General features: G+C 38.7%; 1 protein-coding gene across 1 annotated transcript in view; it reads left to right on the forward strand.

Moving 5' to 3' along the window:
• NR5A2 (nuclear receptor subfamily 5 group A member 2) overlaps positions 1 to 27,002 on the forward strand; it is an 87,806-nt gene that overhangs the window by 45,505 nt on the left and 15,299 nt on the right. Inside the window, exons 6-7 of the mRNA XM_069022626.1 lie at positions 3,650 to 3,769; positions 14,674 to 14,821. Of these exons, the coding sequence (XP_068878727.1) occupies positions 3,650 to 3,769; positions 14,674 to 14,821 (268 nt within the window). The remainder of the gene's footprint in view (positions 1 to 3,649; positions 3,770 to 14,673; positions 14,822 to 27,002) is intronic.

Raw genomic sequence — 27,002 nt, forward strand, 5'->3', positions numbered from 1 at the left:
TGAATGTGCAGCAATAATTATAAGGAAAATATTTAACTTAGAGCAACACAAAAAACCCATGACCCTGAAATTTTTAACAGGTAATTAATCAAGTGTCAGGCTGAAAATACCTTTTCAGAAGAAAAATTGTAATAAATCTGCAGTTGTTTGTTACAGTATGCGAAATATTTTGAAACACTTTCCTAAAAGAAAGACACAGTGTTGTTTTGATAAGATTGAGGTGAATTTCAGCAAAGCATACACATTATTCTTCATTTTACTGTTTGGCAATTTCAGTGTTGTTCTTCAGAGAAAACAAAAGTTTATAATGATTAACGTTCTGTGCTGTGGGAAGCATACACTCTACAACAATACTACTCTTGTGTCACACTGGCTTTCCTCATCTATAACATCAGCACAAATAGTTTTTCAGATGAGTAACCAGCATTTCTGAGATAAGTCCTCCCTTTACCTACAATTGATAAGGTGGGATTGTGTATTTCAGTGTCAATAGAGGCCTTAGTGAGCCCTACAAACTCCCACTGGATCCCATATCAAAAGCTCAGGGCCCAGCTGAGGGGAGGCTAGGGTTTAGCAGGCAGATGTGACACTCCCATTCCCATCTTTTTCTCCTGCCAAGAGATAGTGTGTCACCACAGTGCTCAGGGTTAGACCTTTACTCTTCAAATTGAGAATCCATTTTCTCTATTCCTGGAAATATTCTATCTGGCTTGCATTACATTGGCAAGATAAATTATGCAAACTAATAGATGCATCTAAATGTATTCTCTCACATGCTTGTTTTCCAATCCTTGTTAGAGGAAAACTCAGAAAAAAAATTATTTAAAGTCACCTTATAATTCCAGCTGGCAGTGTAGGAACTCAGACACACCACCACAGAATTCTGTGTTCAAACCTGTATTCAGTCACTTAACAGAATCAAGTTCATTGAGCAGATGAGTACCACACCTGTGCTGTTGTCAACCACTATCCTCTGCTTCTCTAACACAAAGTACTTGCTCCTTCTCTGCCCCAGCAGCATCACTTGCAGTCATACAAACCCTTTAAGCCTGCATCTCATCCTCCTTACCTTCAAGGTTTTACTCAATACCCAGTTTCCCTTTGTCTTCTCCTACCACACTGCCTCCCCATTCCCTTCCTTGAAAGCCACCTCCTAAGAACTCCCTTTGCTTCCCTTGTCACTTAAGAGCAGTTTTACATGTGTGATGTTTTACTCATTTCATACTTGTAACATTATTCCTCTTTCATGCTGCCCTGCCTGCTGGAAATGATCTCCTATTTCTTTTGAGTCACACACCTTTCATTACCTTCTTCCACATCTTTCTTTAAAAGCCATTTCTTCAGCAACAATTTCCAGTTATGCTGTCCCCACTGGAGAGTCTTCATCTCAATGCCACTGGCCAGAGAGAACCTAAATTTAGCCATCTGGGCACAGTATTCACTCACGCTTTTGCTTGAGGCTTGATAGCTGTCAAATGGGCATCTCATTCGACATCTTGGTTAGGTAAGACCTGGGTTACATTATCCTCATGTCAGTGTTCTGTTATGGCAGGGAGCAGCTGCAGATTTGGGGAGTGTTCTTGCAGCAGGCAGGTGCTTGCAATATGATGCTTAACTTTTATTTATAAGCATTCCTAGTAGTTCGGACAACGGAAACTTTTTCCTTATTGGTGTTAAAACATTGAAAATACTCCTAAAGATCTCCACAAACAGAAAAAACCCTCAAAATTTAGCCATTAGTACAAGCTTGTGAGCTTGTTTTAATTCATTGTGTACCACAATAGAAAATGTTGCTGATTATGACTAGTCCCAGACTGGACTTAAATATCTTGGTGACAGAATGCTACCTTTTCTCCTGCTTATGCTGTTAATGGCAGAGAAGCCTGCTCTGGCATTGGAGTCAGAAGACTGAAGTCCACAAGAGGATTTTCCTGCAAAGGACCTTCCTCTTCAGAACCAAACTTCAGTCTCTTTGCCTTCAGCATCAGCTTCAGGCACATTCAGTTTAAGGCACATAATCGTTTTGGTCAAAAGCTGATTTTCTCATTTTGACAGATAATATGCTTCTGCAACTCATTTACCAACATGCCAGGGAACCACAAAGGTGTTTGTGCTCTGGCTGCACTTACACTTACACATCATAAACTTTACCAGCACATTCTAACATAAGAAGTGGTGCACTACTGTTTTTGCTCAATGTTTTGTTCAATCTAAGTGCTTTTCCTCATCTATATGTCTTTCAGAAGAAGGCTGGAACTGGTCATTTGTCCTACCTTTTAGTAATACACACTCTTCATTAAAGTCATGTGTCTTTCTTCCTAGTGCAAACTGGGAGGCATCTACTGCCCCACCATCTTTCTTAAAATGGCAAAAGCAGCTGGATCTAATAGTCTTCTGCAGGCAACATGGTGTTTGGGATGTGCACAGAGCTGTTTATGCTATCCATTTTATGGGCTTTCACTGGTTAAATTACAGTGAATACAGAGCAGTAGATTCTGTGAACCACTAGCAGATGTTCGCTGTGCTAGTTTTGTGAGTCTTGTAAAACAGCAGGAACAGACTATGTGCAAAACAATTTTTTGTGATTTTGCCATCTCACACTGTTCTCACAGCACTGGCTCACTAATGATAGGGCAACACTTGGGAGGTAAGCTTTGATTGTGGAGTAGCTGCTGTTGGGATCTTCAGAAAGCCAGATCTGTAAAGTGTAGTTTGTTTTCAAAAGCCTGTGGCTGAGACAGCTGGCTTACACTGGAAATATGTAGTCATTTATAGTACATTCAAATGCTTGACCTCTTGTTCAGGTATTAGGTGTTATTACAAGGATGCTGAAGGTTTAAACTCTCTTAAAATTTGTTTTCTTCAGATGTAAGCTGTGATAGCTTTGTGTGAAATGGTAATTTGGATGACATTATGATGTTAGCATGATTTATTTTATTTTTGTGATTTTTTTCAGCATTTCTGGTTCAGAGAAGAAAATGATCAAAGAAGTTTCATGTAAAAAGCAAGAGTAATAGAAATTGTACATTTCAAATATCTTTTTCAAATAATTAATTTAAACCTGGCCCAAGTGCATCAATGTGGTAATTTACTGTCCACTCCTGAGCCAACAAATCACTTGGTTCAAATGTCAAATACATGTGGGCAGAGGAAGAGATCTTTAATACCGAATCAGCCTTGCTCTGTATCTTGCACTTTTTAATTTGCAAGGGGCCTGTCTCTGACTTGGGCCTGTTGCAGCAGTAACACTTGTGAATCTGCAGATTCCTTATTATTTCCAGAAGCTGAGGTTCAAAGGTGGGGAGTATGAGAAAGTTCACATCAGCATTATTTCCTGCTCTTCTTGTTTTGGGCAAAAATGAAATCCCATTGCCATAAATACACAATTATTACTACTTTGCATAACAATGCCATAGTTATGTTTTCCTGGAATCTAATCAGGAGTAAATATTCTACACATTTTACAGATAAAGGCTACAGCAGTGTTCTGTTTATTCAACTGCAGACAGCAATTCTGGGGATGAAAAATTCTAGACAGCATCTCTGTCCTCCTGATGTCAGCCAGCTGTGTGAAGGAGAACTGTCTCCATAGTGAGATGTCAGACTTACCCCCAGAGTGATGTCACCAATATTTATGTTTCCTTCACAGGTTGATGACCAAATGAAGCTGCTTCAGAACTGCTGGAGTGAACTCTTAATTCTAGATCACATTTACCGGCAAGTGGTACACGGGAAAGAAGGCTCCATCCTTCTGGTTACCGGGCAACAGGTGAGTATGTGGTCTGAGAGAAATAGTCATGTCTTGTTTATAGAATAGTTTTCAAAATAGCAGAGTTTAACTAGGTCAGAAGCACTCCTGTGTTCTCAGAGGTCCGCCACAAATGCTGTAGGTAAAATCACTTGTGCACTCTGTTTCTAGTCTGCTGATTACAGATCTGCTAAAAAAGCAGATATAATCATAAGCACTTTGCTTTTCAAATACTTCAGTAATTGAAAAATAGCAGATGAGAAGTGTTTCTCAAGAAGTAATATTTCCTTGGGGCTAAAATGGTTTCTGACAACACCACTCTCAACCCTAATGCTTTAGGTTTAAGCAAGTATAGCTTTTCTTCCCTTCTAAATTGTGATTTACTGAAAGAAAAGCCCAAGCTGGGCCAGAAATCTAGAGAAGCTGCTGCTTACTACCTCAGAAATACCTTGCTTTTAGGGACATATGCACATGTATGAGAAACTGGGCAGCTGAGACATCTAATCCCAGGAAAATGATTCTGTCCATAGGCTATAAAAGCAGGTATTGTCTCAGAAACTGTCTCAGGGTATGCACCCTGCAGTTTCTGCACAGCTATCCAGGGGTTAATTTTCTTCATGTGTCAGATACATGGATCTCCCAAAATGCAAGAGCTCTAATGTAGCAAATACTAAGAAAACTGTGAGAGAACACAAAAGAAATAGAAAGTTTTTTCTTCGCGCTTTCCAAAGCACAACAAACTTGACAGTAAAACAAGAACCTTATTCCTCAGATTGTTATTCTGTTTTAACAGAAAAAAAAATGAGAGTATCAAAGAAAAGCAAAGTGTGCCTGTACATTATGTTTCTGACTTGAAGTGAAAACAAATGATGGCTCTTTGGTATTTAAGTCGCTGCAAACTGAAGTGTCTCAATTTATACACACATGGGAAAGAGCTCCTTTTCCTGTGCTGCACCATTTGCGTCTGCATGTTGTGGAATCTGCTTACAGCTTTAGCTATAATTTTAAAGCCGCAGCCATTTCTTAAGACTAAGAACAAGTGTTCATAAGAATCAGAAGGACTCTGATTCTTCTGTTGGCATTTAGGATTAAGAGGTCTACAGTAGAAAAGAGAAATTATTGACTTGTTCAAGAAAGAATTTGGAAAACTCAAATTCTAGCTATGGAACTGACTCCTGCACTTCATGGAAAGTCACTAACCTACCTCAGATCTTGCTGTATTCCCTAATTATATTAGCAAAAGTTAGTTTAGTTGCATTACTCTTGATTTATATTGGTGCTATTGAGAAAATGACTGACTCCCTTTCCATTTCATCCTCTGCAAAAGATAAACAATTTTACTGGCTATTATTTAATTTACCACACAGGATGCTTGCTTGCTCCTGTGTTTATAAAGGTATAAGTATATTGACAGGTTTCTGTTCCTGAGAGAACTGATAAATTAGTGTCTCCTTTGTTATGTGATTAGCACTGTTTTAAAGGCACTGAGTGCCTAAGTCCCACTGAAATCATTAGAGACATCTAACTACCCTTAAATTCTAGCCATTGTCCCCATTTTGCTATAGTAATAATTTTTCCCTCATTAGCCACTTTTATCTTTTCTTGAAAATAAAAACCCCAGCTGCACATGATCTCAAGGCAAAGCAGAGCGTTTCTTCACTGTTGGACAACAGGTAGCAGGATGCTTATTAAAAGTACTGCTTGCAAGTCAGCAGCTGGATTGGGAAGCTGTGTATTTCCAGGCAGTCTCCAACTAGGTTAAAACCTGGCTATGTTGGAATGACTGCATCCATTTTTGCCCATGCTTGTAAACTAGTTTTAACACATCCTTCTTTAAACCAAATTTTTCCTTTCCTATGCTGAAGTTTGTAACTTTGAAGTTGGTGCAATCACCCCCAGAGTCTCCCATCACCCTCTTTACTTTCCTCTTTGCACTTAGGCTGAGAGCAGGAGCCATATCACTACAACAGCAACAAAAACTCTACAGTCAGTCCTTTTTCCCATTTCACAATCGCTAATAGCTGCAGAACCTACATGCAGAAACAGGGAGACACTAGACCTGAATTACAGAGTCTCTGGCTGCTGCTTCTGAAATCTGCCTGTAATGGCCCTGTTTTGTCCTGATTTCCCTCAGCCCTGGCCACTGGATCCCCAGAGAAAAGCCCGATGGCTTCCAGGAGCGGGTGCCTGCTCCCGCCATGCTGTGCATGGCACATGTCTCACAGAAAGGCTGCTGGTAGTCGAGGTGTTGCAGTGGTGCCAGTACATGACTTGTATGCAATTTCTCCATCAAAAGCATTTACTTTAAAACAGCATCTATTTAAATGATTTTCATGGATAAAAATCATTCCTTGAAGAACACTTTTTACTTAGATGGACAAGGCTGGTGAGCTAAGCAGAAGTTTTAAAATATCTAGAATTGCCAGAGCCACAAATCTTAAAATCACAGCATAATCCAAGCTGGAAGGAATTTTAAGGAGTCACCAGTCCAACCCCCTGCTCAAAGCAGGTTTCTCAGGGCTTTGTCCAGTTGGGCTTTGAAAAAATCCAAAGACGGAAACTGCTGAACATCTGTGTGCAGCCAGTACCACTGCCTGACAATCTCTATGGGGAGAAAGTTCTTCCTTAGTTCTCCTATGAACCCTTTATATTTTTTTCCAACTTACACCCCTTGCTCATCACTCTCCTCCTCCTTGAGCCCTGATGCAACGCACAGAGCCCAGGAGATCTTGTTAGGAAAGACTGAGGCAAAGGTGGCACTGAGAACCTCAGCCTGGTCTGTGCTTGCTGCCACAAAATCACCATCTGAACCCAGCAGCATTCCCACATCTTCCTGGTTTATCCCAGACTAGCAATTCAACATCCCTTGCAAGTTTCAACCACAGCTGAAAGCTTTTTTAACATTATCACTCCATGCCAGTGGACATGGATGGTACTTCCACATTACTTGTCCTGAGCCATTCCTGGCTTCAGCTGCTGTACACTGCCTTTTCACATCCTTGCTCAGCAGTGAGTTACTTTTTCAGATGAGTTGATCCAATACAACTGTCCCTAAGTGTCAAGATGGACCTACTTGGAAGCATTGACTCAGACTGTTGCATTCTTAGACACAACATCTGTTCAAATGTATTTATGAAAGGACATTATGACTGTGTCTGCATCCTCTGTAAAAACTCTAAAATAATTCTGGGAAGCCACACTTCTAGACCTGAGCATTACGAGTCTTTGCTAGTGCACTGTTCCTGCATACTTTCTCATTGCTGTCCTGATCCTCTCAGTTCCCACAGAAGAGACAGGGAAAAACCATGCCACCATTTCATAAAAATTAGTTGATTAAGGTGTGGAAAGCACTCTGACACTTCTGATGAAAAGTGCTGTAGACATTTTTATTTCTGCTACCAACAAAGCACTATGAGTGAAATTACAGTCAATCATCTGGCTTTCAAAGATAATAACTTTAAATTGAGGACCTGAGCTAGACTGCCAACTTTATTACCTGAGAGATCAAGATTATTGTCACAAGTTAGCATATTTAAGACCTGAGAAGCTTCAGTCCTCGCTTTCCTTAATATATCCCTCCATAAAAGCTACTCCTAAACACAGTCCTTTTTACGATCACCATCAAGGTGGAAGCTGTAAGGGGGGAATTTACCACCACTTAATTAGAACATACCTGCTGTCTCCACTTAGACTGCATAGCCTCTGTTCCTCAGACACAAAAGCCAAACTTTATCCAGGTCCCCAGGGCCATACCACTGTCAGTTCTGTACTAGGTATATAAAATGGGCTAGCAGTTAGAACACTTGGTAATTTTCAAACACACTGGTTCAAAACCCATTACTTTAGGGCACTCCTATCACATTTCCATATATCTGCATTTCCCTCAAGCCACTGGTTCATGAGTTTTACCCAGTGTCAATCCACTGTTTCCACTTTGATGGGGAAAAAGTGCAGTCAGCAACAAAGCAGTAAGCTTTGGCCCTTGTACAAAAAGAGACTGTGTTTTATTTTATTTTGTTATTTATTTGGGGTTTCATAAATTAAGCTCTTTTGTGTCTGTGTGTTTCAAGAAAGCACTTTTTTCAGATCATTACAATTCCTCAGCAGTTCCTCAGAAACAAGTTCCTCCCTGTGCTGCACACTTCATTTTCTGCACTAAGTACTGCCCCTCAGCAGTAGCAATTACCATTTCAAAAGGAAATAAAGTAGCACAAACGCATTTTACAACTCTCAAAATTTCATAATAGAAAACAGCTAAGGAGTGATTTGCAATGTGGTGGTTAATTGTAAATCATTGCCAATATGCTCTCCACATGCTGAGTTTTGTAGGCTTGCCATGTGGCATGTAATTTTAACAGACCATTTCTAATTATAGAATTTTAATTCCTCCAACTTGAGCACTTTCCTGTTGTATCTTCTACAATAGCAATACACTGCCAGCTTCCAAGAGCCAGCACACATAAGGTAGATACTAAAGCTCTGCACAGAATATCGTTGTCAGTGTATTTTCCTGCAACACTCAATGCACAATATGTGAATTGTAGCCTCATCTGCCCAGACAAAATCTGCTCCTTTTGTTCATACCTACACTGCACTCACTGTTGCCAAATAGTCCCTCTGCTGAGCTTGGCCAAAGCCTTTCCAGTTAAAAAGGCCATCCAAAAATGTGTCTAAATCTCAGATTTTTTTTTGAGATTATTGAAACTATTGATTTAGTTCAAGTCATCATGCAAATGCACCTTTACACCCAGATTTGTATTCTAAAGCATAGCATCAGAGAAAGAGCACGAGATCTTGATGGTGTTGCCAAGAAAGATCACCCTTGCAGAAGTACCACTGATGTACAGAAAGAACAAGAGTGTTAGAGGAGTGACTGCAAAGGACATACACAAGTCATAGGTATAGAAAGCTCAAGGATATCTAGTGGAAACCTATTACTTCTTATGTTTTTGGAAAATAGTATCTTTTTCCCATTAGATATGTGTTGTAGTCAGTGAGATTTCATAGTTGTAGTGGGCACAAAAGAGGTATTTGCATTTCAGGGCCAAATCTAGAAGTCCTTACATCAGCAAATAAACACAGGATTTGATTCAAGGTGGATACAAATGAGGTCAAGCAATCATTATTTTGCTGTTTAGTACAGTATTTGCTTTCTTGCACAGTTCCTTACTCTAGTGGTTTCTGCCTAAAGGAAAGTAAGGTTATGCTAGTTGTTCAAAGTGCCTCATGCCTTATGAAGATATTATGCTGGCTGCTCCTTGGGGATGAACTAGACGTGCTCAGTTAAACTGGGTAAAACACATCAAAATTCAGTTATAACCATGAAGTGCCCTGAATTCAGGTTTTTCCAAATATTTGTTAGATATTTTGAGCCTTTCAAGTAGCTATGGACATACCTGTGAACAACCTGATCCCAATTTACATGTGCTTTGCTGTGTTGCCATGAAACCATCATAGCACTATGCTTTAAAGTCTAAAATTCCAGTTCCAGTAAAAATTCATGGAAAGAGCACCCAACATGAATCCTTGCACACAAGAATTCTTCCATTTCCCACACACTAACTCTGTTGTGTTCATGGGAAACACATTTCTTTTGTATTTCCTACACATGGCTCCCATAAAGAAAACAAAAGTTATTTGCCTGGAGTCTGGCAGCATTTCTTCAAGCCTGTTAGTCCTCCAAACCAGTCCCATGCTAGTGAACTAACTTGTCAACATAAACTCACGTAAAATCCCATAGCTGATTTTAAGCTTGCCCAGCATGAAAGACAAGTTATTCAGAGACTCAAGTTGAAGAAAGAACATCAGTCTGTCCCACCTGCCTGGTGGAGTAGTGATAGTGATGGGATACAAAGTCCAGTCTTGACTCCTCTGCAGTCATTGGTGGGAAAGGATTTAAAACAGTACAGCAGAAATTTGTGTAAGGTAAGAGGGTAATAAGGGGGAATGAACTTAAATGGTTCAAAGCTCCTCACGAAGCAGTTTGAGTTAGCACAGCCTTGTGAGATGTTACCCAGATATTCACAAAAAAATATTTCCAGTGATGCTCTGTCTTCTGATGAAGTTACTGAATATCAAACTCAGCAGTGATCTCATATCACCTCATCTCCATATAAAAAAACCACAAAAGTACATTATAACACTTCGGTAAAGAAATGGATTCTATCATACTCTGCAGTACTTTGGAGTGTTAATATTTGCATATTATAGTTAATTACCAAGCACCATAACATCATCCTAGGGGAAAGGGCCACTGGCAACTTAATTCATTATCTTCTATTATTGTGTCTCACATTAAAATGACAAGCATCTTATGCTGCATAAGTCAATACAATTTTAATTAATATATCCAAACCTGATAACCAGCAGATACAAGCATATCTGTGGGTTTTGTCCATGCTGAAGCCTCCTCGTACATAGGCACCTCTTCAAAGTGTTTTCCATGTTTATTTGCTTAGAAACATAACAGAAATACTGTTACTAATGCGAGAATTATATGAAAAGCTCAAAAAGAATTTAATAACCACTGCAGTTTCCACTGAAATACATATTTCAGGAAACAGAGGAAAGGTTGCAATGGTAAATTAACTTGTTTGCTACATACTGGATGCACGCCTCTGAGATGAGACTCATCCACCCACAGAGCATCCACTTGAGCAGGGTCAGGACTCAAAGACCCAGGGCAGGTCCCTGTGGGCCACCCCAGGCTTTCAATGCTGTTTGTAGCCAAGGAGGGAGTGTTGGCAAGCAGCTCCCCAGCAGCTAGAGGTGCTGTACCCCGGAGAGCAGGAGGAGCAGGACGCTCCCTTTGCTGCAGCTGGGCATCCACTGCCTCTGCCTTCATACCCCAAATACACAGTAGCCTAATTTACTAAATTCAAGATGAAAATCAGTCTTTTATTAACTTGAACTGCCTTCATCTGCTAGATTATACAGGTACTGAATAGAGCCACAGCAGAAGCTTTATTCCTTACTTGTGCAATTCCTGTCTGGCTGAAAGGAATGGCAGTCAGGGATAGCCAGTACCTGGCAACAGCCATCAACAAGTAAAATCACTCTAATCATATTCTGGAGACTATTTCAAGCCTGCTGAAGCATTGAAAGGATTGGTGCAGTTCTACACAGTATTTCCCCATGATACCACAGTCATAGTCTAGAAATCAAACACTGCTTAATTTTAGAAGAAAAAAAGGAACTTAATTCCATGATTAAGTGTTAGACTGTTTTGTGAGCATAGAGAAAAGTTGATACCAGAAGCCACCACCTGATTCCACCAGAAAAATTACTATCTGAGCCCAGTAAAATTAGGGATTTGTCTTCAAAAATCATTAACTACCATGAAACACCATTTGCAAAACAAAAAAGCACAGGTGGTCCCTTTATTTTTGGCCATCAGCCACAGCATTTAGTTAGCCCAGGGTACAGGAGGAATTCACACTTCTGCAGCCATAACTTTAGCCCATCGTTTTACTTCCAAATTAGGTTATGGGGAATCTTTGACAAAGCTGCTGTTTTAAAAAATACCAGACAACATCTTCAACATCAAAATCGATGTGAAATGTAGTAGTATCAATTGGGATGCAAGAATGATTTTAGTTGTGGATTTGATTTTACCAAACGAAATCAATATACAATATGAAGTAAAATGTACAATATAAAGTAAATGCTAAGACTTCAGTATGCAATTAAGCATTTTGCACAAAAACCAAGCTGGTTTAATCTTTGTCTTTTAGAAGTGCTTTTAATCAGGAATTGGAAGGTAAAAGAATTAATGCACATTTTAGTATGAATTTCTGCATAAAGGACCAAGCAAGCAGAACAGAGTAGTCTTTAATGTGACCACTTTTTCAGAATAGACATTAACTGAGGCTTTTTCATGCACAGTTGCTTTTGTGTAAACTGATTGACACCTTTGGGGGTCGTCTTTCCACTGACTCATAATTTTGCTCACTCTTGAAAAAAGCCTTCTGCACACCTACTATTCTCTAGTTAAAGCTGAAAATTCAACTCATCATATTTACACAATTTAAAAAAAAATCCATTCTGCGTTGTTTTTAATTGCAAATCCTACTCAAGGGACCAATTCTCCTGCTTAGGAGGCAGCCCTGTGCCTTCTACTAGAGAACCAACTGCAGTCAATTATGGTAATGAAATGTCAATAAATATAAAAATTTAATACAGCCTGTTCCTGGTGAGTGGCAGATGAGGACTTGCCTCCCAGACAAATTTGCTGGTGCTGCAAATATTAAATGCACCTGAAAGAGGAGCAGGTTGCCTGAGAGCTCTCCAGTAGAGGGATGCTGGGAGATCCAGGCATCTACTGGGTTTTTCCATTATGGCATAATCGCTGCACTAAGGCCACTGATATTCTTGACATTCAGACATCTTAACTTCTTATTATGAAGTCAGTAGCATATTTTCCCCACAAATTGGAAGCTCAGTAAGGGATTTTGAGCTTTTTTCTCCCATCTTAACAATTACAAAAGGGAAATTAAGTTATAAAATTTCATATTTCTATGCGACCAGTTTCTCAATACAAAGTAGTTGAGTCATGTCACTACATTAAACTGATCTTTGAGTAAAAATTATTTGAGCTATGTTACTTTATTTTTTCTTATTATTTATATAAGTATATATACATAAAGAAATATGCATAAATGCCTCTATAGAAAGAGTGATAAATAAGAGAAGAACTAGAAAGTAGTTTTTGAAAGATGGATTGGCTGGGTTTTCCAAAGATCAGATCCTAGTTTTGTCAGAGATTTCTTCAGCCCTGAGTAAGCAACTTAATGTCACTACTTCAAGTTTCCCCGGGTGTGAGAGAGAGCAATAAAACCTGCCTCACAGAATGCTTCAGCATAATCCATTGATTTAATTGAAACATGAGCTCAACTCTAACTGCTCCAATGCTGCAAAGTGTTGTTATTCTAAATCTCCATACAAAAAGTGTAACTTCACGGTTTTTGTGCAGCTGCGTCCAGTCAGTTTCTTGGGAGCAACAAGAGTATGTATAAATGAAATCTCTTAATAAGAGTCAGTAACTTATTAATTATATTAAGGTCATTACCAGAAAAGTGTGTTTTAGTTTCTTTTAGTCATCTTTCTATCTTTCCTTGCTGAAATTTTGTCAGGTTAAAAGTATTTCAAGGGGTTTTTTTCTTGTTTTACTGCTGTTTATACTTGAGCAAAATCAATTCAATAGTTTTAAAATAAAAAAAAATCAAAATACATGTTCCTTAGCTTTTTTTTTTTCTTTTTAAATCCCAGATTTTAAGGAATAAGGGCCTAGAAAAAACAAAATTTTGCAGTATTGGTGTGTTTCCTGTGGTGATACCTGTCCATTCTTTATTAACTACTTTATCATGGGAAACCTTACAGATGGGCTAAGAGCACTGATACCATTAAACAAATCACCTACCCAAAGTAAGCACTTACCATTGTGCTTAGTCTTGATTTACAGCCAGACTTCACTTAGATGAAGCATGATTAGCAATTTTCCTGTTGTTCTGGAGGCTCCTAAAAGAGAAAGGTCTTGGCAATATTAGTGCACCCAGGCTAGAAAAGGCATTTTGAAAATGTGTCACTGACCCATTTAGGTCTCAGCCAGTTGGCCAGGAGTGGTCCTTGAGGGGAGCAAGCAGCACACCAGGCCATTTCCATGGGACAGTGGCACTTGCAGGGGATGTGGAGCACTCTGGTGAAAAGTGGGCTGAGCATTTCAGCTGAGGCTGTTGCTCAGGTCACCCCAGTTCTGATACAGCAGTTCCACCCTGCTCCATGCCAAGCCATTGCCCTGCCCTGGAGCCAGCCCACCCCAGCCCCTCCCTTCACCTTCCCATCATGGCGTTCCCGCAGGCTGTGGTACCCTTCTCCACTGGTCACCGTCCCGTGACAAAGCGGGCACACCTTCAGAGTGGCAGGGGCTGGTGCAGCCACCTGCATGGAAACAACCCTGCAATGGGACTGGCATCAGCCAGAACAGTTTCAGCATGCTGGGCTTGGGGAGGGTGCCTGAGCTTCAAGGACTGCCCAAGGATGAGTCAGAAGTGCCAGGCTTTAAGAATCCTATGCTTGTGACTATTGCCCTTTTTTAATAAGTCTGTTAACTGCAGCTCTCCGTTGCATCTCTGTGTGCAAGGAAAGGTCCGAGGCAGGTCAGCCTGCCCCGAGAACAAGGGGCAGCGCGACAAGGGCAGCAGAGCAGCCCCGCTTGTTTCCCTCCCCAGGGGAAGGAGCTCTGTGCGCCGCGGTCCCTGCTGGGGACAATGCGAGGGCAGCTGGGCTGTCACACACCTGCCACCCCTCCTTCCCCTGCAGGGCAGCCCTTGCCAGAACAAGTGAGTTCCAAGCAACTCCAACAAATACAGGGATTTTGTGTAGCTGAGGAGAACAGAAACCACCCAAACAATACCTCTGTTTCCTGTGGGAATACACCGACATTTCTGGGCTTGAATAGATGTTTCTGGCCAAGTTATGGACACAGGACTGTTTCCCATGAATATTGTGGTGTGCCTCTGGAGCAATACAGTCAGGGTAGGCACGAAGCTCACTCCATCAGTCGTTCTTCGCAGGATCATATGATTACAATGAGAACAGGAGACACCAAATGAATAAAACAGACTGAGATGGGGACAGCTACCAGTGTCATAAGCAACTCTCATATTTAAAGCTTCTAAAAAAAGCTAATACAGACAAACCAGCACCCACAGTGATGTCACGTACCATTAAGATATATGGTTTAATGCCATTTTCAATATATACCGTTGGGTTAAAATTGGTTTATATATAAAATCATCTTGACTTGGTAACATCATTAAATTGAGAATGATTTCTATATCCAGGAGTATCCTGGTTGTATACTATTGTTTGAAACATCCTAAAGTGTGGGGGTGACAACCAGATAGGAATACAATTCTCTTTTACAGGTGGATTATTCCGTAATAGCATCCCAAGCTGGAGCCACCCTCAACAATCTTATGAGCCATGCACAAGACCTGGTAGCAAAGCTTCGTTCCCTGCAGTTTGACCTACGAGAATTTGTCTGTCTCAAATTCCTGGTGCTGTTTAGTTTAGGTAGGTACATGCTAATCTTCATAATTATTGTTTTTTCTAAAACCATTGAAAATATTATGCTTTTCTTCAATTTTTCTTGAAACACATGATTTTGAAATATGTTTAAAGAGATTCACAGTAATCCGAGAATAATTTTTAATTATCAGTTGCAGGGAAATTATGTATAAGGATTAAAAGTGCATTTCAATGGAAATGACTCCTAAAACCTATGGAATTTAATGCAGTATTATAAACCTTCTGTATTTTGGTATGTGATTACTGAATTTTCCAGAACAGGAATAAAATTCTATTAGACATCCTAGAGAACAGTGGAAAATACAGATTGCCATGTTCATCTATGATATTGAATACAGTTATGTAAAGCAGATGGAGAGGGGATATGGTTGAAATTTCCCTCTTACTCAAAAGCATCTGTGGTAAGTATAAACAATCTTCTTTGCATATGATGGCTGTCATACTGTAACCCATAAATCAGGAATGTATCTCATAGTTTTTAAAAAGTGAAAGGAGCTCCTAAAGTGCAAATTAATGATAATAGCTTTAGGACAGATCTGGGTAGGAAATAACCTTTAAAGGGAAGATTGTGTAGTACTAGTGGAGAGGACAGAATGGGAAAGATACCTATGCAAGACAAATTAGTTAAACCAGTGCCCTCCAATAAGTCAGTCAAGAAAAATCACTGGTGCCAAGAATAAAAAATATCTTAGGGAGATGGATTCCTATTGACTTCATGGGAAGAGATTTTTCTGCCTGTCCTCTGTTTCAGGTTTGCACTTTGTTGTAAAGCTGGTCTAAATGAACTTTGCCCAAGTGAATTTTTTTTTTGGCAGACAGCTGAAAGGAGAGACTTAGAAACATAAATAAGGTCAGACCCAGCCATACCCCCATAGCAAAACCTCCTGTTTTACTGAAAAGGTGTTTTTGTTTTTGTCTATAAAGAGGGTGAACAGATGAGCCAAGGACAACAATGAAATAGGTATCAGCAGTGACATTTAGTATTGCTTTCCTTTAATTTTCAGTTTTAAAAAAAATTCTGTAGAGCAATAAAATTCTAAAAATAAATTATTATAATACAGTTGCAAGTAGACTAAAAGTGACAGTTTTGATCACGCTGTGGACCTCAATTACTTAAATATGTCCCTCCTTGGTGTTATGGAATTTGAACCTGCTTGAGAAAATTTTAGATAAATGTCCCTTTAAATACAGGGACCATAAAAGACCAATACTTCAGAGGTACAGGACACAGAACATGCAGAAGATATAAAAGAATTCTTTTACAAGTTAGAATGATGCTAACAGAATTGATCGTTCTGAGGTATGTCCATTTTGAACCCCAGGAAGAGATGATGGATTTCCTTGGTAACTATTAACACTTTGTATTCAGGGCTTCATTGCTTGAACATCTTAGATTCAGAGAAGCAAAAGCAAACCATCTGTTGCAGAAATTATGTTTTATGAATTAATCTGATGGATAACAAGAATTCATATTTCCTAATTCCTAATAAGTAGGTTTTTCAGTCATTATACAGTGGAACAAATAGACCCTGTAGCTTTCTTCTGATAAAATATTTAGAGAATTCAGGTCAGTTCAGAAACATTTTAAATTAGCTGAATAAGTGAAGTACATTCAGAAAATTCTCCCATTTAGGTGGCTTTTTTATTTAATGATTTTCATCAGCTGTTCTAGTACTTTGCACTGATTTAGGAATCATTCTCTAGCTCTTCTAACTCTGCCAGGTACTGTGCTCACCTTCTTGGCAGGAATAACCTGCCAATATGTACCAAGCCAGGTTACCCAGTTTTTCTCTCATTTATGCTACTATAAAAAGAGCTAATTTTGTTGCTAATAGGAACCTTGTAGTCACATCACTCACATATAAAAGTGATGTAGCTAAGACAGGTTCGACACCTTTGAAATCAATTAGTTCATTATTTAGCCCACTGCAGAATTCCATTTGCTAATAGTCAGATCTAGATGTTACTCTTCAAAGAGTAAAATGTAAACATGTTACCACTTGACCCACAGGACAGAGGCAAATATTTAACAAGAATGATGACAAGATTGAAATGAAAAACACAGACATCCTTTCCAGCTAAGCACTTAAGTTTGTGCCCAAAAGAATGAATGAATCATGTAGCTGAAATTAATAAGACACCTCACGGCCTAAGAGCAAGTCAGGTTTAGAAGACGTTGAAGTGTCTAACGATGCTGGTAGGCATTCAGCAGGGCTGTCAGAAATAGCTAAGCATCAAATTCTACATAAATAACTGGGAGCAATATTGTACCTAAGTATCTAGGTGCATTTTGCACATATCTACACATCTTAGGCATCTCAGCAAAAAACCGGTCTTAATGCCAATAATATATTGCTTAATAAAAAAAAAAATTTCAAAAATCTCAGCTGTTGACAACCTGGCCCTGTAATGTTTAATGGAATAAAAACTGCTTCAAGATACACCCTTTTTACATGTCTGAGGATATTCATATGAGTGTCAACCAAACCAACTATTTTACTATTTTATTTACTTTTACTATTGTTCTTTAGTCCAGTGCTTGATTAAAAAACAGATGTCTTATATAAAGCCTCTCAAAGGTAATATGAAGTCAATAATCCACAGAATTAATTTATTGAGAAGAAGCTGTTTGGTTTTTTATAACTGTATAGATATGAGACTGCCTTGTAAAGCTGTTTGTTATTCATGGCTGTATTGTCCTGTCTGTCTCTCCACAAGACAGCAATCTCCTTTAGGGCAAAGAACTTGGTCTCTGCCTTTTTTCCTAACATTTCAGAAGTGATTATCTTAGTAAACTAACAGTAAAACCATGATCAAAACCCAAAGCACTTAGGATAATTTTTCAAAATAGAATTAAATCACATCAGTTTTGCTTGCTAGATCTTAAATGAAAGCGGTAATTGTTCGTTATCTACTCATGAGGAGTTCCTTAGGGTTTATACAGGAAAATTCTTTTGATTTTTGGCAGCATTAAAGATGCTGCTGAGGCTTAGCCAGATGCATATTAACTGTGGCTGTTGTGGCTGGCAGTGCACAACTCCTCCTGCAGTCAAACTGCACAGCCCCAGCTCAGTGAGTGGGACCCCAGGCACAGCAGCTCGGCTCCTTTCTCCAGGGGCCACCTGCTCCGTCTGGTACCCTCTGACCAGCACTGCCAACTACATAATGGTACAGTTGACTCAGCAATTATTCAATAAGTCAGAATAGTTTGGTAAATACTCTCTTGAGTGTGATGTCTCGTTAGCTATAGAATATTTATATATGGAGAGTTACATAATTTTTCAATTCCCTCTCTCAGTCGTAAAAAGCAAATGTCTTTACAGGTAGGTAGTTCTTACCTCTCTGTAAACAAAAGTCTTTCATTGCAGTTATCCTTGCCAACCCTTCGTTGACTGATATTTACAATATATTTGCAAACCCCAAAACATGTCTGTTTTCTGGGGCATCATTTTTGTGATTTCACATAGAGATATTTTCCCCTTAATTCCACGTAAGGGAGGGAAGATAATCAATATGTCAAACCACAATTTAACTCAGGTATGTCAGCCAATTTTTTTTCCAATCTAAAGATAGGTAGATTAAAAAACCCCAGTAGCTCAAGAGATATGTGAGTATGGATTTCTTGGCTTCTGAGTTGCATTTGAAAAGGTTTCCTCCAACGAAGAACCAACATGGATACGATAACGCAGCAACTGTAGTCACACAGTTGATGGAAAGTTAGTGGCCAGGCACAAATTGCAAAAATGGGAAAGAATGAAGAAATCTTGACTGACTTGAGTGTTAAACCTACTTTTAACACTACTCGATGAACTCATGTCCAACACATGGAATGAGAACATCTGAGAAAGATGCTGATCACACAGTTCTGTAACTGTTTATCAGATTTACCACCAAATATAATAAACATCTCTAGCTTTCTAAAAGTTGGCTAGATTGAGGGTAATGTGAATTCTTTACCCTAATCCCAGAGTAAAAATACACCTAATTTTTCTATAGCATGTAACCAGTACAGCCCACAGTACACATCATCAAAAAGCAGGCCAAAAACTAAATACAAATGATTTTTCTTTAATAACTGCTGGCTTGAATCAAGATACATTACAGATAGAAAAAGCAAATGTGTCAGTTTATCAACCTCTGAATTTTCATTACCACATTTGACATTAGTTTGGAAACTCCCTTCTCTTGTTGTCATAGATCAGAATTAGAAATAAAACAACAACAAACAACAAACTCCTCCACAATGGCTGTTGAATTCTCTAATTCTGGGGCTGAAACAGGCTCAGATTATCCACTGGGAGATGTAATTTTGACCTCATTAAAGCCAGGAAAAATTTCCCATTGTTTTTACTGGAGTCAAAATTTGCTTCCTATCACAGAACAAAGTTCAGATCATATTTGCAGCAATTACATTTGATAAATGACTAAATTTAAATTATGCTTGAAGAACTAAAAGAGTGCCTTAAATGGGATATTTACTGTCATCTTCATTTTACCATCCAGTAGCTTTACAAAACAGTCACTTAACCTGAAATCAGCCTTTGTTTTCTCTTTATGAAAACTTCCCATTTGTCCTGCTAGTTTTTATTATGTGAACTCAGCAAGGATGATTTTTCAAACTCCCATCAGAGCAGTTTGTAAAGTGAAATGCCAATAGGAAAAAGTTAAGACATCATTTGACCCATGTCCAGGCACTTGTCGAGCTCTGGAGTTAAATGCTGGACTAGGCAGCAGCTGACTGGTTCTGCTCCCTTATCACTGTCAGGACACAGATAAATGTACTTCATTTGAGAAATGAAGGTTTTATCAATGGACAAATAATTGCAGAGCCACTATTGATCTCACATCCCACTTAACATGAAACAAGAGGGTCCAGTAAAAATAATAAACATTTAATTGTGGTGGACATCAAACAATGGGCTCTTGTTTAAGCAACAGAAAAAAAACCTAGCAAAAAAGAACTCAGTTTTTGAACAAACCACTGTCTTATTTAAGCAGAAAATTCAGCATAAATCCATCTAGATCTGCAGCACTGTTCTCATTTCTGTTAAAATGAGAGGAATATTCGCAAGTTAAGAGGAATATTAGAAAGTGAATCTTTCCTTGCTTTTAGTCTTGCTTTAGCTGAAACGGGAGGAGGTATTTGAAGTCCGAGGCCCCACCATATGGAAAAGAAATGAGCCTCTTAAGATCCTAATGCAGATGAAACAGGCTGAAATTAAGCATATTCAAGGCAGACTCTACCCCCAGCACTCTCAAGACTGGAAGGAGTTTCCTCCAAACATGCACTCGGAGCAGCAGCACAAAGCCTGCCTGTGCTCCACTTCACCTGGTGCCAGTAACACGTCACTGCACTTACACAACAGTCTGCAGCTGAAAAAAAAATAGCTATTGCACTTTTTAGTGTACTTCATGTAACATCATTGTTCTAGTCATTATTCTTTTAGATTTACAGACCAGCAGAATCTCTGCCTCAGGGAACTTGCAATCCAAATACACAGAAAAGATTTAAAAATGCAGCAGCAAACTATGGTGAAACACAAGGCTGTAAATACTTTCACTTCTATAGCTTTTGCTGAGGGTTTAATGAGGGATATCATGTATGCAGATAGAAAAATAAGACTATAAGCATCAACTGGAGGTAATATAACAGGGAATGTTGACTAAACTTTTGTAGTAATTATAATACTTAAGAGCACACAAACAAATATAATATCAGAATGAAATGAAGGAATTAGTGAGGCAGGAGGTTTTATCACACCAAAAGGAAAACAGGAAAGAAGACCAGAAAATTAGACAAGAGCCAATTTATGCAGGATTATAGATAACTAAGTGTACTACAGATACAAAGACATTACCTAGCAAATTTTGCATGTAGATTTTGATTGCAGATAAAGATGAAGTAGGTGCTGTGGGTTTGAAGTGAGAATTATTACATGACACTCTTCCTTGGCAAGTCAACGCAAGCCACTAATGGAGAACTTATCCAGACATGGACTTGTCATTACAAATGTGTCCACTTCTCACTCACAGGAACAAACAGTAGTTAGGGTTTAATGCCATCTTCAAAGTGGTCACTCCCACTGTTTTTACTTTGGTGAATTTGTAAATATACAACTATTTTTATAGGTGGTTTAATATATGCTTTATTTATAACACACGTGTATAGTTGGGCTGTTATTATGAGGTGGTTTTATTAAACCCATTGGCAGTTTTCTTAGGTTGATCCATTCTGTTACCCAAGGATACCTATACAGTTGCACCAGATAAACACCAGTAAAGCAGTAGCTGAGGGGTTCCATACAGCATTCTGGCATGGCTTTCAGGCTTCCCCACATTACATCTGAATTTAGAAAAATACTTACTGCAAACTTGTCAGATTCAGGCTGTCTCAACCCTAATGTCCGACTAGAGAATGCACTGGAGGATAACACTGCCAAAGAAACACCTCCTAAACTTTATGTAATCATTTGGAATTCAGGAAGGATCGATTAGTATTCAAGAGATGTGACTGCTCAATATTTATACCAGAGAGACTTGGCAGAAGCAAATAAAGGTACATAAAGCTGATGCTTGTCTTAATTAAGTGCAGTATAATAGGTGTTGGGGATATTTTTCTTAGTGATGAGAGCAGTTTAGCAATGACCAGATATAACTCATTCTGAAGTTCAGAGTTTAAAACTAATCAATATATATTTATAACAAGGAAGGAACTAAATATAATTTATTATTAGCTGACAGCTGACTAATAGATAAAATCAAGATTTATTTAAGTACCTTTTTTCACATACTAATTTCTGACCAAAAAAACCTGCTCCCTTGGATTCTTGATTGGTTTTTTGCAGTATTTGAAATAGACGTTTTGAAATTACTTTCTCATCTGCAGAGTGCCTGGGAGTGCACCCAAAGAATGGAGAATGAGACATCTAGCTAGGATGATCCTTTCACTGTGACAAACTTATCAATAGGAAATTTCCTAATTTTCTGATGAGGAATCCTTAACAGCAGGTGACATTTTTAAATGCTCATTTAAAGTATACAATCTCCATATGTGCTGATGAACTGGCAGATAATGCAGGGATCACAGGCACAGTCCCAGCGCACCCAGTCCAGGCTTCCCTCAGATGTCACGACAAAAAGTTTTGCAAGGGAATATGAAGAAGGTGGATAAATAGATCTGGCACATTAAGAGTGAGAGGCAGAAAGGAGAAAGTGGAAAAGGACTTGGTCTGGAAAGGTGGTGGGTGGGAAATGGAGATGGCATTCTGGGAAAGTCCAGGGCAGGAGACAACCTTGTGACACTGAATGACTGATGATAGGTAAGGCAAGGACAGGCACAAGGCTTGGAAGTGAATGTAGCAGGGAAAAGGAAAACTGCCAAGACAGGGAAGCAATGAGTTAGGAAGAGTACCTTGGCAGCACCATTTGCTGAGGCCAAAGCATGAAATGCTATGGCCCCTGAGATGTGATATGCTGAAGGCAATGTGGTATTTGTTAAAAATTTAATCAACTAAACACCGTCCCCTGTGCACATCCCACGGAAGTCAGGGGGAACACATTTGCAAAATTAGCTCTGTAATATCAGTTTGGGATAAACTACATCAGAAATACACTAATTTAAAGGTGAGGATCACTGTCTTTTGGAAGATCTCATCTCTGGATATAATGAAAGCTCTGCTTCTTTAAATCTGAAGTCAAGATGATGTTTCTCTAAATTATTATGATAGAGCTCAGTCAAAAGTTACAGATTTGATGCCCAAGTGCTGGATGGAAGCTTATGGCTTGCATTCAGCAGAAGACTGAAAGAGGTAACAATAATTATAGGGGTCCTTTCTTGTCCCTAAATTGTTAAGAAGTTGAAATTTATCATGCTTTCTAATTTCAAATTTTACAAGTATTTCTGTGTTTGAAAAATCCAAATTTGATAACTTTTAATGTGAACAGTTACCAGCAGTTTTTTATAGCCTCTCCCTGCTCTGTGTTCCATATTGCCTTGGGAACTAGGGATCCATTTCTTACTAGAGATGATGAGGGCCAGCAGAACAGTTAAACAGCCAGTCTGCTCCTGGAACATTTAACTCTTCTCAGGATCTCAAGCGAAGCAGCCAGGCTACTCCCCTCTGCCACTAGAAGAGCTATTCCACATTTCTACTTTAGCCCTCTGGGAAAGTAAAGCAAATGAATATGAACAAAACCTCATTTCAGAATAATCTCATGAGGGATGTTCTCCTTTCATGGATGCAGCATTGCTCAACAGAGAAACCAACCCTTTTGTCTCCAATTCTGCTTCTCATTCCATTACTTTGAAGTCTCTAAAATCATATCTCAACTATGCAATCTGGTAAACAGAAACAATAGTTATCTGTCTTTGTAAATAGTGGTGAAATCCAGAGTATTAAAGATACTATGTAGAGGCAGATTGGAACAACACTTTGAAATCCCTACAGATTTCATAACAAACACAGTTTTAAAAGGAATCTGATTTAAAATATCTTGATTGAATTTTGAGAAAATTCGATCCTTTCCTTTATAAATCACGTAGCAGAAAAGTAGTTCCTTGCTTTATTTTCAGGGCCTAAAACTTTGCAAAAAAATTTGACAATTCATCATTTGAAGGACTATTTTAGAAGTGTATTTAGCACATGCAGGAAAAAGTGGATTTTCTTTTGCCCTGGATTTTATTTCATTATGGAGAAACAAAACAAAAAACATATTCATTTCGCTTAGCTGTCAAAACCCATAGCAAAGCCAAACAATTAAAAGTCAGTCCTTAAATGTCTTATAGATGCTAAATGATATATGGAGTGATGACTTTGATAAACAATGTTTTGCTCCTGAGAACACTTTTTCAGTGAGCTGACAGGTTTTGTGTCCATCCTCCTATGCAGGTTGCACACACGTGCAGGCAGTATGAGAGAAAGTAGGACAATGTCTATCTTACAGGTATCTGTCTTAATGAAATCTACAATCAATTGGGTTTGGGGAAAAAAACACGTAATGTAAAAGGAATAAAATACAAATGCTGAGGTTATGAGGAACAATTCAGAATTAAACCAATATTTTTTAAGAAATAAAATTTTAATCATTCATCTCAGCCCTTTGTGTAGGACTAGTGAATGATAAAATTCTTTCAGGAATCCCAGAGAAAGCCTTCTGCTTCATGGCTGATTGAGTTTTTTGAATAAACTACACTAAATTATAGAGGAAAGTTAATAATTGCTGTTGATTTGTCCTGATTTTATTTCATTAAATGCAATGAATGCTGCAAATTCATACCTCGTGTAACTGTTGAGTATAATGGCATTATTCGAGGCATGAATTTGATTCAATCTGATCATTACTTGGTTATGTTGTCTGCTTGTCTGGCAGCTGCAAGCCATGGAAATAAGATTAACCATCTTCAGCAAGTACTTTTTCTTTTCATGTTGTTTTATTCTAAAATGCATATTTAACAAGGTTTTGAAAAAACAACAGGATTAGATGCTTGAGAGAAAATTAGGTCATATATTTGTTAGACACAAATCTTGCAAGTAATTAGAAACATGGGTATCAAGCAATATTTGTATTCTGTACTGTTGCCTTTGTGTGGAGACAGTGGGGATTTCAGAATAACCCAATCAGTGTGCTCTGCACTTTTCCCCTAATATGTTTGTAAGCTACTAGGAAGGATGGCTTTTAAACACCTCCTATAAGGGGGAAAAATTACCTGCACATAACCCACATTTATAGGTGTCTTGACTTTTTGAATACTTTTACAATTTCTTAACATTTTTAGATGTGTAAGTTGCAAGTTGAATGTATTATATAGGTAACAAAGGAAATACAGTATTATATGAATCTTTTTAGCTGCTGTTGGCAGAAATCTTTAACATCAGTGACTACTTTTGTTAGTCAAGTACCCAGCATAACTTAGGAATACATGGTTATATATTAAAATACAGTGAAGTGAATGACTATCCTAAATCTCAGAGCCACTAATTCTACCCTATAGTCTTAATTTTAACATATTCTTAAATGTTTCACTGAATGAAGAACTTGATAAAGGAGTATAATGACTAAATTAACTTTGCAGTAGTAACAGATAACTTAAAACTTTAAAAAGCCGAATATATAGACTGAAAACTGCCTCATGTATTCCTAGTGAAAAAAACACATTGCAGATGCTCTTACCTGAAAGTTTATATATGGGTAAGTGTTGGCCATTTACTGGAGATGCACTGTAGACTATAGCAAATTCCCTTCTCTCTCTCTTACCCCTTTGCTGCTTGTGTAACATTGAACATTGAAAGAGAAACAAAAGCAATGGCTGTCTCTGAGGGAATTAAAATCGAGAGGTGAAATGCTGTAAAGGAACAATGAAAAGAAATCACAGGTGATAAAAAGGATCTGCAAGAGTAATGAGAGAAGAGTGGCAGAGAAGAGGATATCTGCACAGATCAGAAACCAGGAGTGATTGATGAAAACAAGGGACAGCAGTGGTGTGGATCAGAGGAACAGAGAGAGACTGGAGGGCTTGAGATAGGAGTCAAGAAAATAGGGGGAAAAGGCCAGGAAGGAAAGAGAAACCACGGAACTGTGATCAAAGCCAAGCCAGAGGTGGAAAGGGAGGAAACAAAAGCAAACAGGAATGAAACAATGAAGGAAAATCGAGAAACAAACTTTATGGCCCAGCCTTGAACACAGCTGGAATCTTGAACTGGGAGACAGAAGGGGACTGTGCAGAAACACTCCTTCCCAAGCTCACGGCTTGGAGTGTGTCCCAAATGAATTCTGCTGGTAGGAAAGGGGTGGGGGATGAAAAGTAAAATTCCTTAGGTTCTGGCAAAGCTGCTACCAAGATTGGATGAATCTCTCAGAGCAGGAGTTCCTAGTATTGCTCTGGTCCTGGGCAGAGCCATTTAGCATGGGACAAACTGAAAAAACCCATGTGGCTTGCAAAAATTTGATTCACACATGGCCATCATCCCAAGGGCAGTTTAAGAGTCTTTTTTATAAGGTTATTGTAAGATTAATAAGGAAAATCCTACATTTAATATCAACTTCAATATTGGGAGGGTTTGATGTGTATTATATTACATAATACCTCTGCTTGCTAAGTGAAGGAAAGTCTCATCTCAGTAAAGAGAAAGATTTCAACAACAGAATGGGGAAGGACACTACAACAGCATCTTTCCTCCCCAACACCAAAAACTGTAATAGAGATCAGCAGACTGCTTGGGACAAGACAGATGACACTATCCAGTCTTTCACTATGGGAAAATCCTACAGCCTAAACTGGACAAATGTTCTTCAAGCCTGGTTGAAAGCCCTTTCCTCTTGTCTAGGACTATCCTGTTTGGGACACATTTGTCTTTAGAGAATGGAGTCACCAGCAAGGTTGAAAAGGGCAGGTATCAAACTCACATGCCCGAAAGAAGTGCTGGAAAACAATGCTGCACAATGAAAATATCTTCCAGAGAGGAACACTGCTGAGAGGTTACTGTGGGAGCAGTGTCATCCACACTGGTGCTCCAGCTGGCCACCTCTTACTAGCAGTACTTCCTCACTTTCTGTTTTGAGACAGGAAAAAAAAACCCTCACAATTAATTAAAACCATAGTTTAAGCTACCAGAGATGAGCCAGGGAGTAAAGAGGGAACAAAGCAATTAAGAACTTTACTGTTAAAAAATCACCAGGCATACTGTAAAATTCAGAGATTATTGTGCCCCTCAAAAATGCAGCAGAGAGAAGCAGACACTTGAAAGAGTTTTCATTACTTACGTGCCTTTGGCTCCCTTTCAGGATGCCAGGGAACTGGAAACAGCTACAGTAAACGTATTTTCTCTGCATTTGCCTTTCTTGACAAAACACCTCCAATATTTTGATCTCAAGAATAATCAGCTCTTTTGCATTTCCTTTTCAACTAACTGCAGACTTTTGCAAGTTAAAAATTAATAACAACTTCTCTTCCTCTTTTTTTTTTTAAACAAAACCCTTCTGTGCTCTTTTCTGAAAAAAAATGTCTTTTTCCTACAACCTGCGACTATTAGTCTAAATGGCATTCCCACCACTCTTTCTCCTTTCTTTGCAGTAACACAAAACAAATTCTACCACAACAACCTGGTTTGTGGAAACCATTATTCTGGAGATGAAACATTGTGTTGTGTCCTTTACCACTATTATGGGC

The sequence above is a fragment of the Aphelocoma coerulescens genome, chromosome 8 (genome assembly GCF_041296385.1).
Source record: "Aphelocoma coerulescens isolate FSJ_1873_10779 chromosome 8, UR_Acoe_1.0, whole genome shotgun sequence".
Taxonomy (NCBI): domain Eukaryota; kingdom Metazoa; phylum Chordata; class Aves; order Passeriformes; family Corvidae; genus Aphelocoma; species Aphelocoma coerulescens.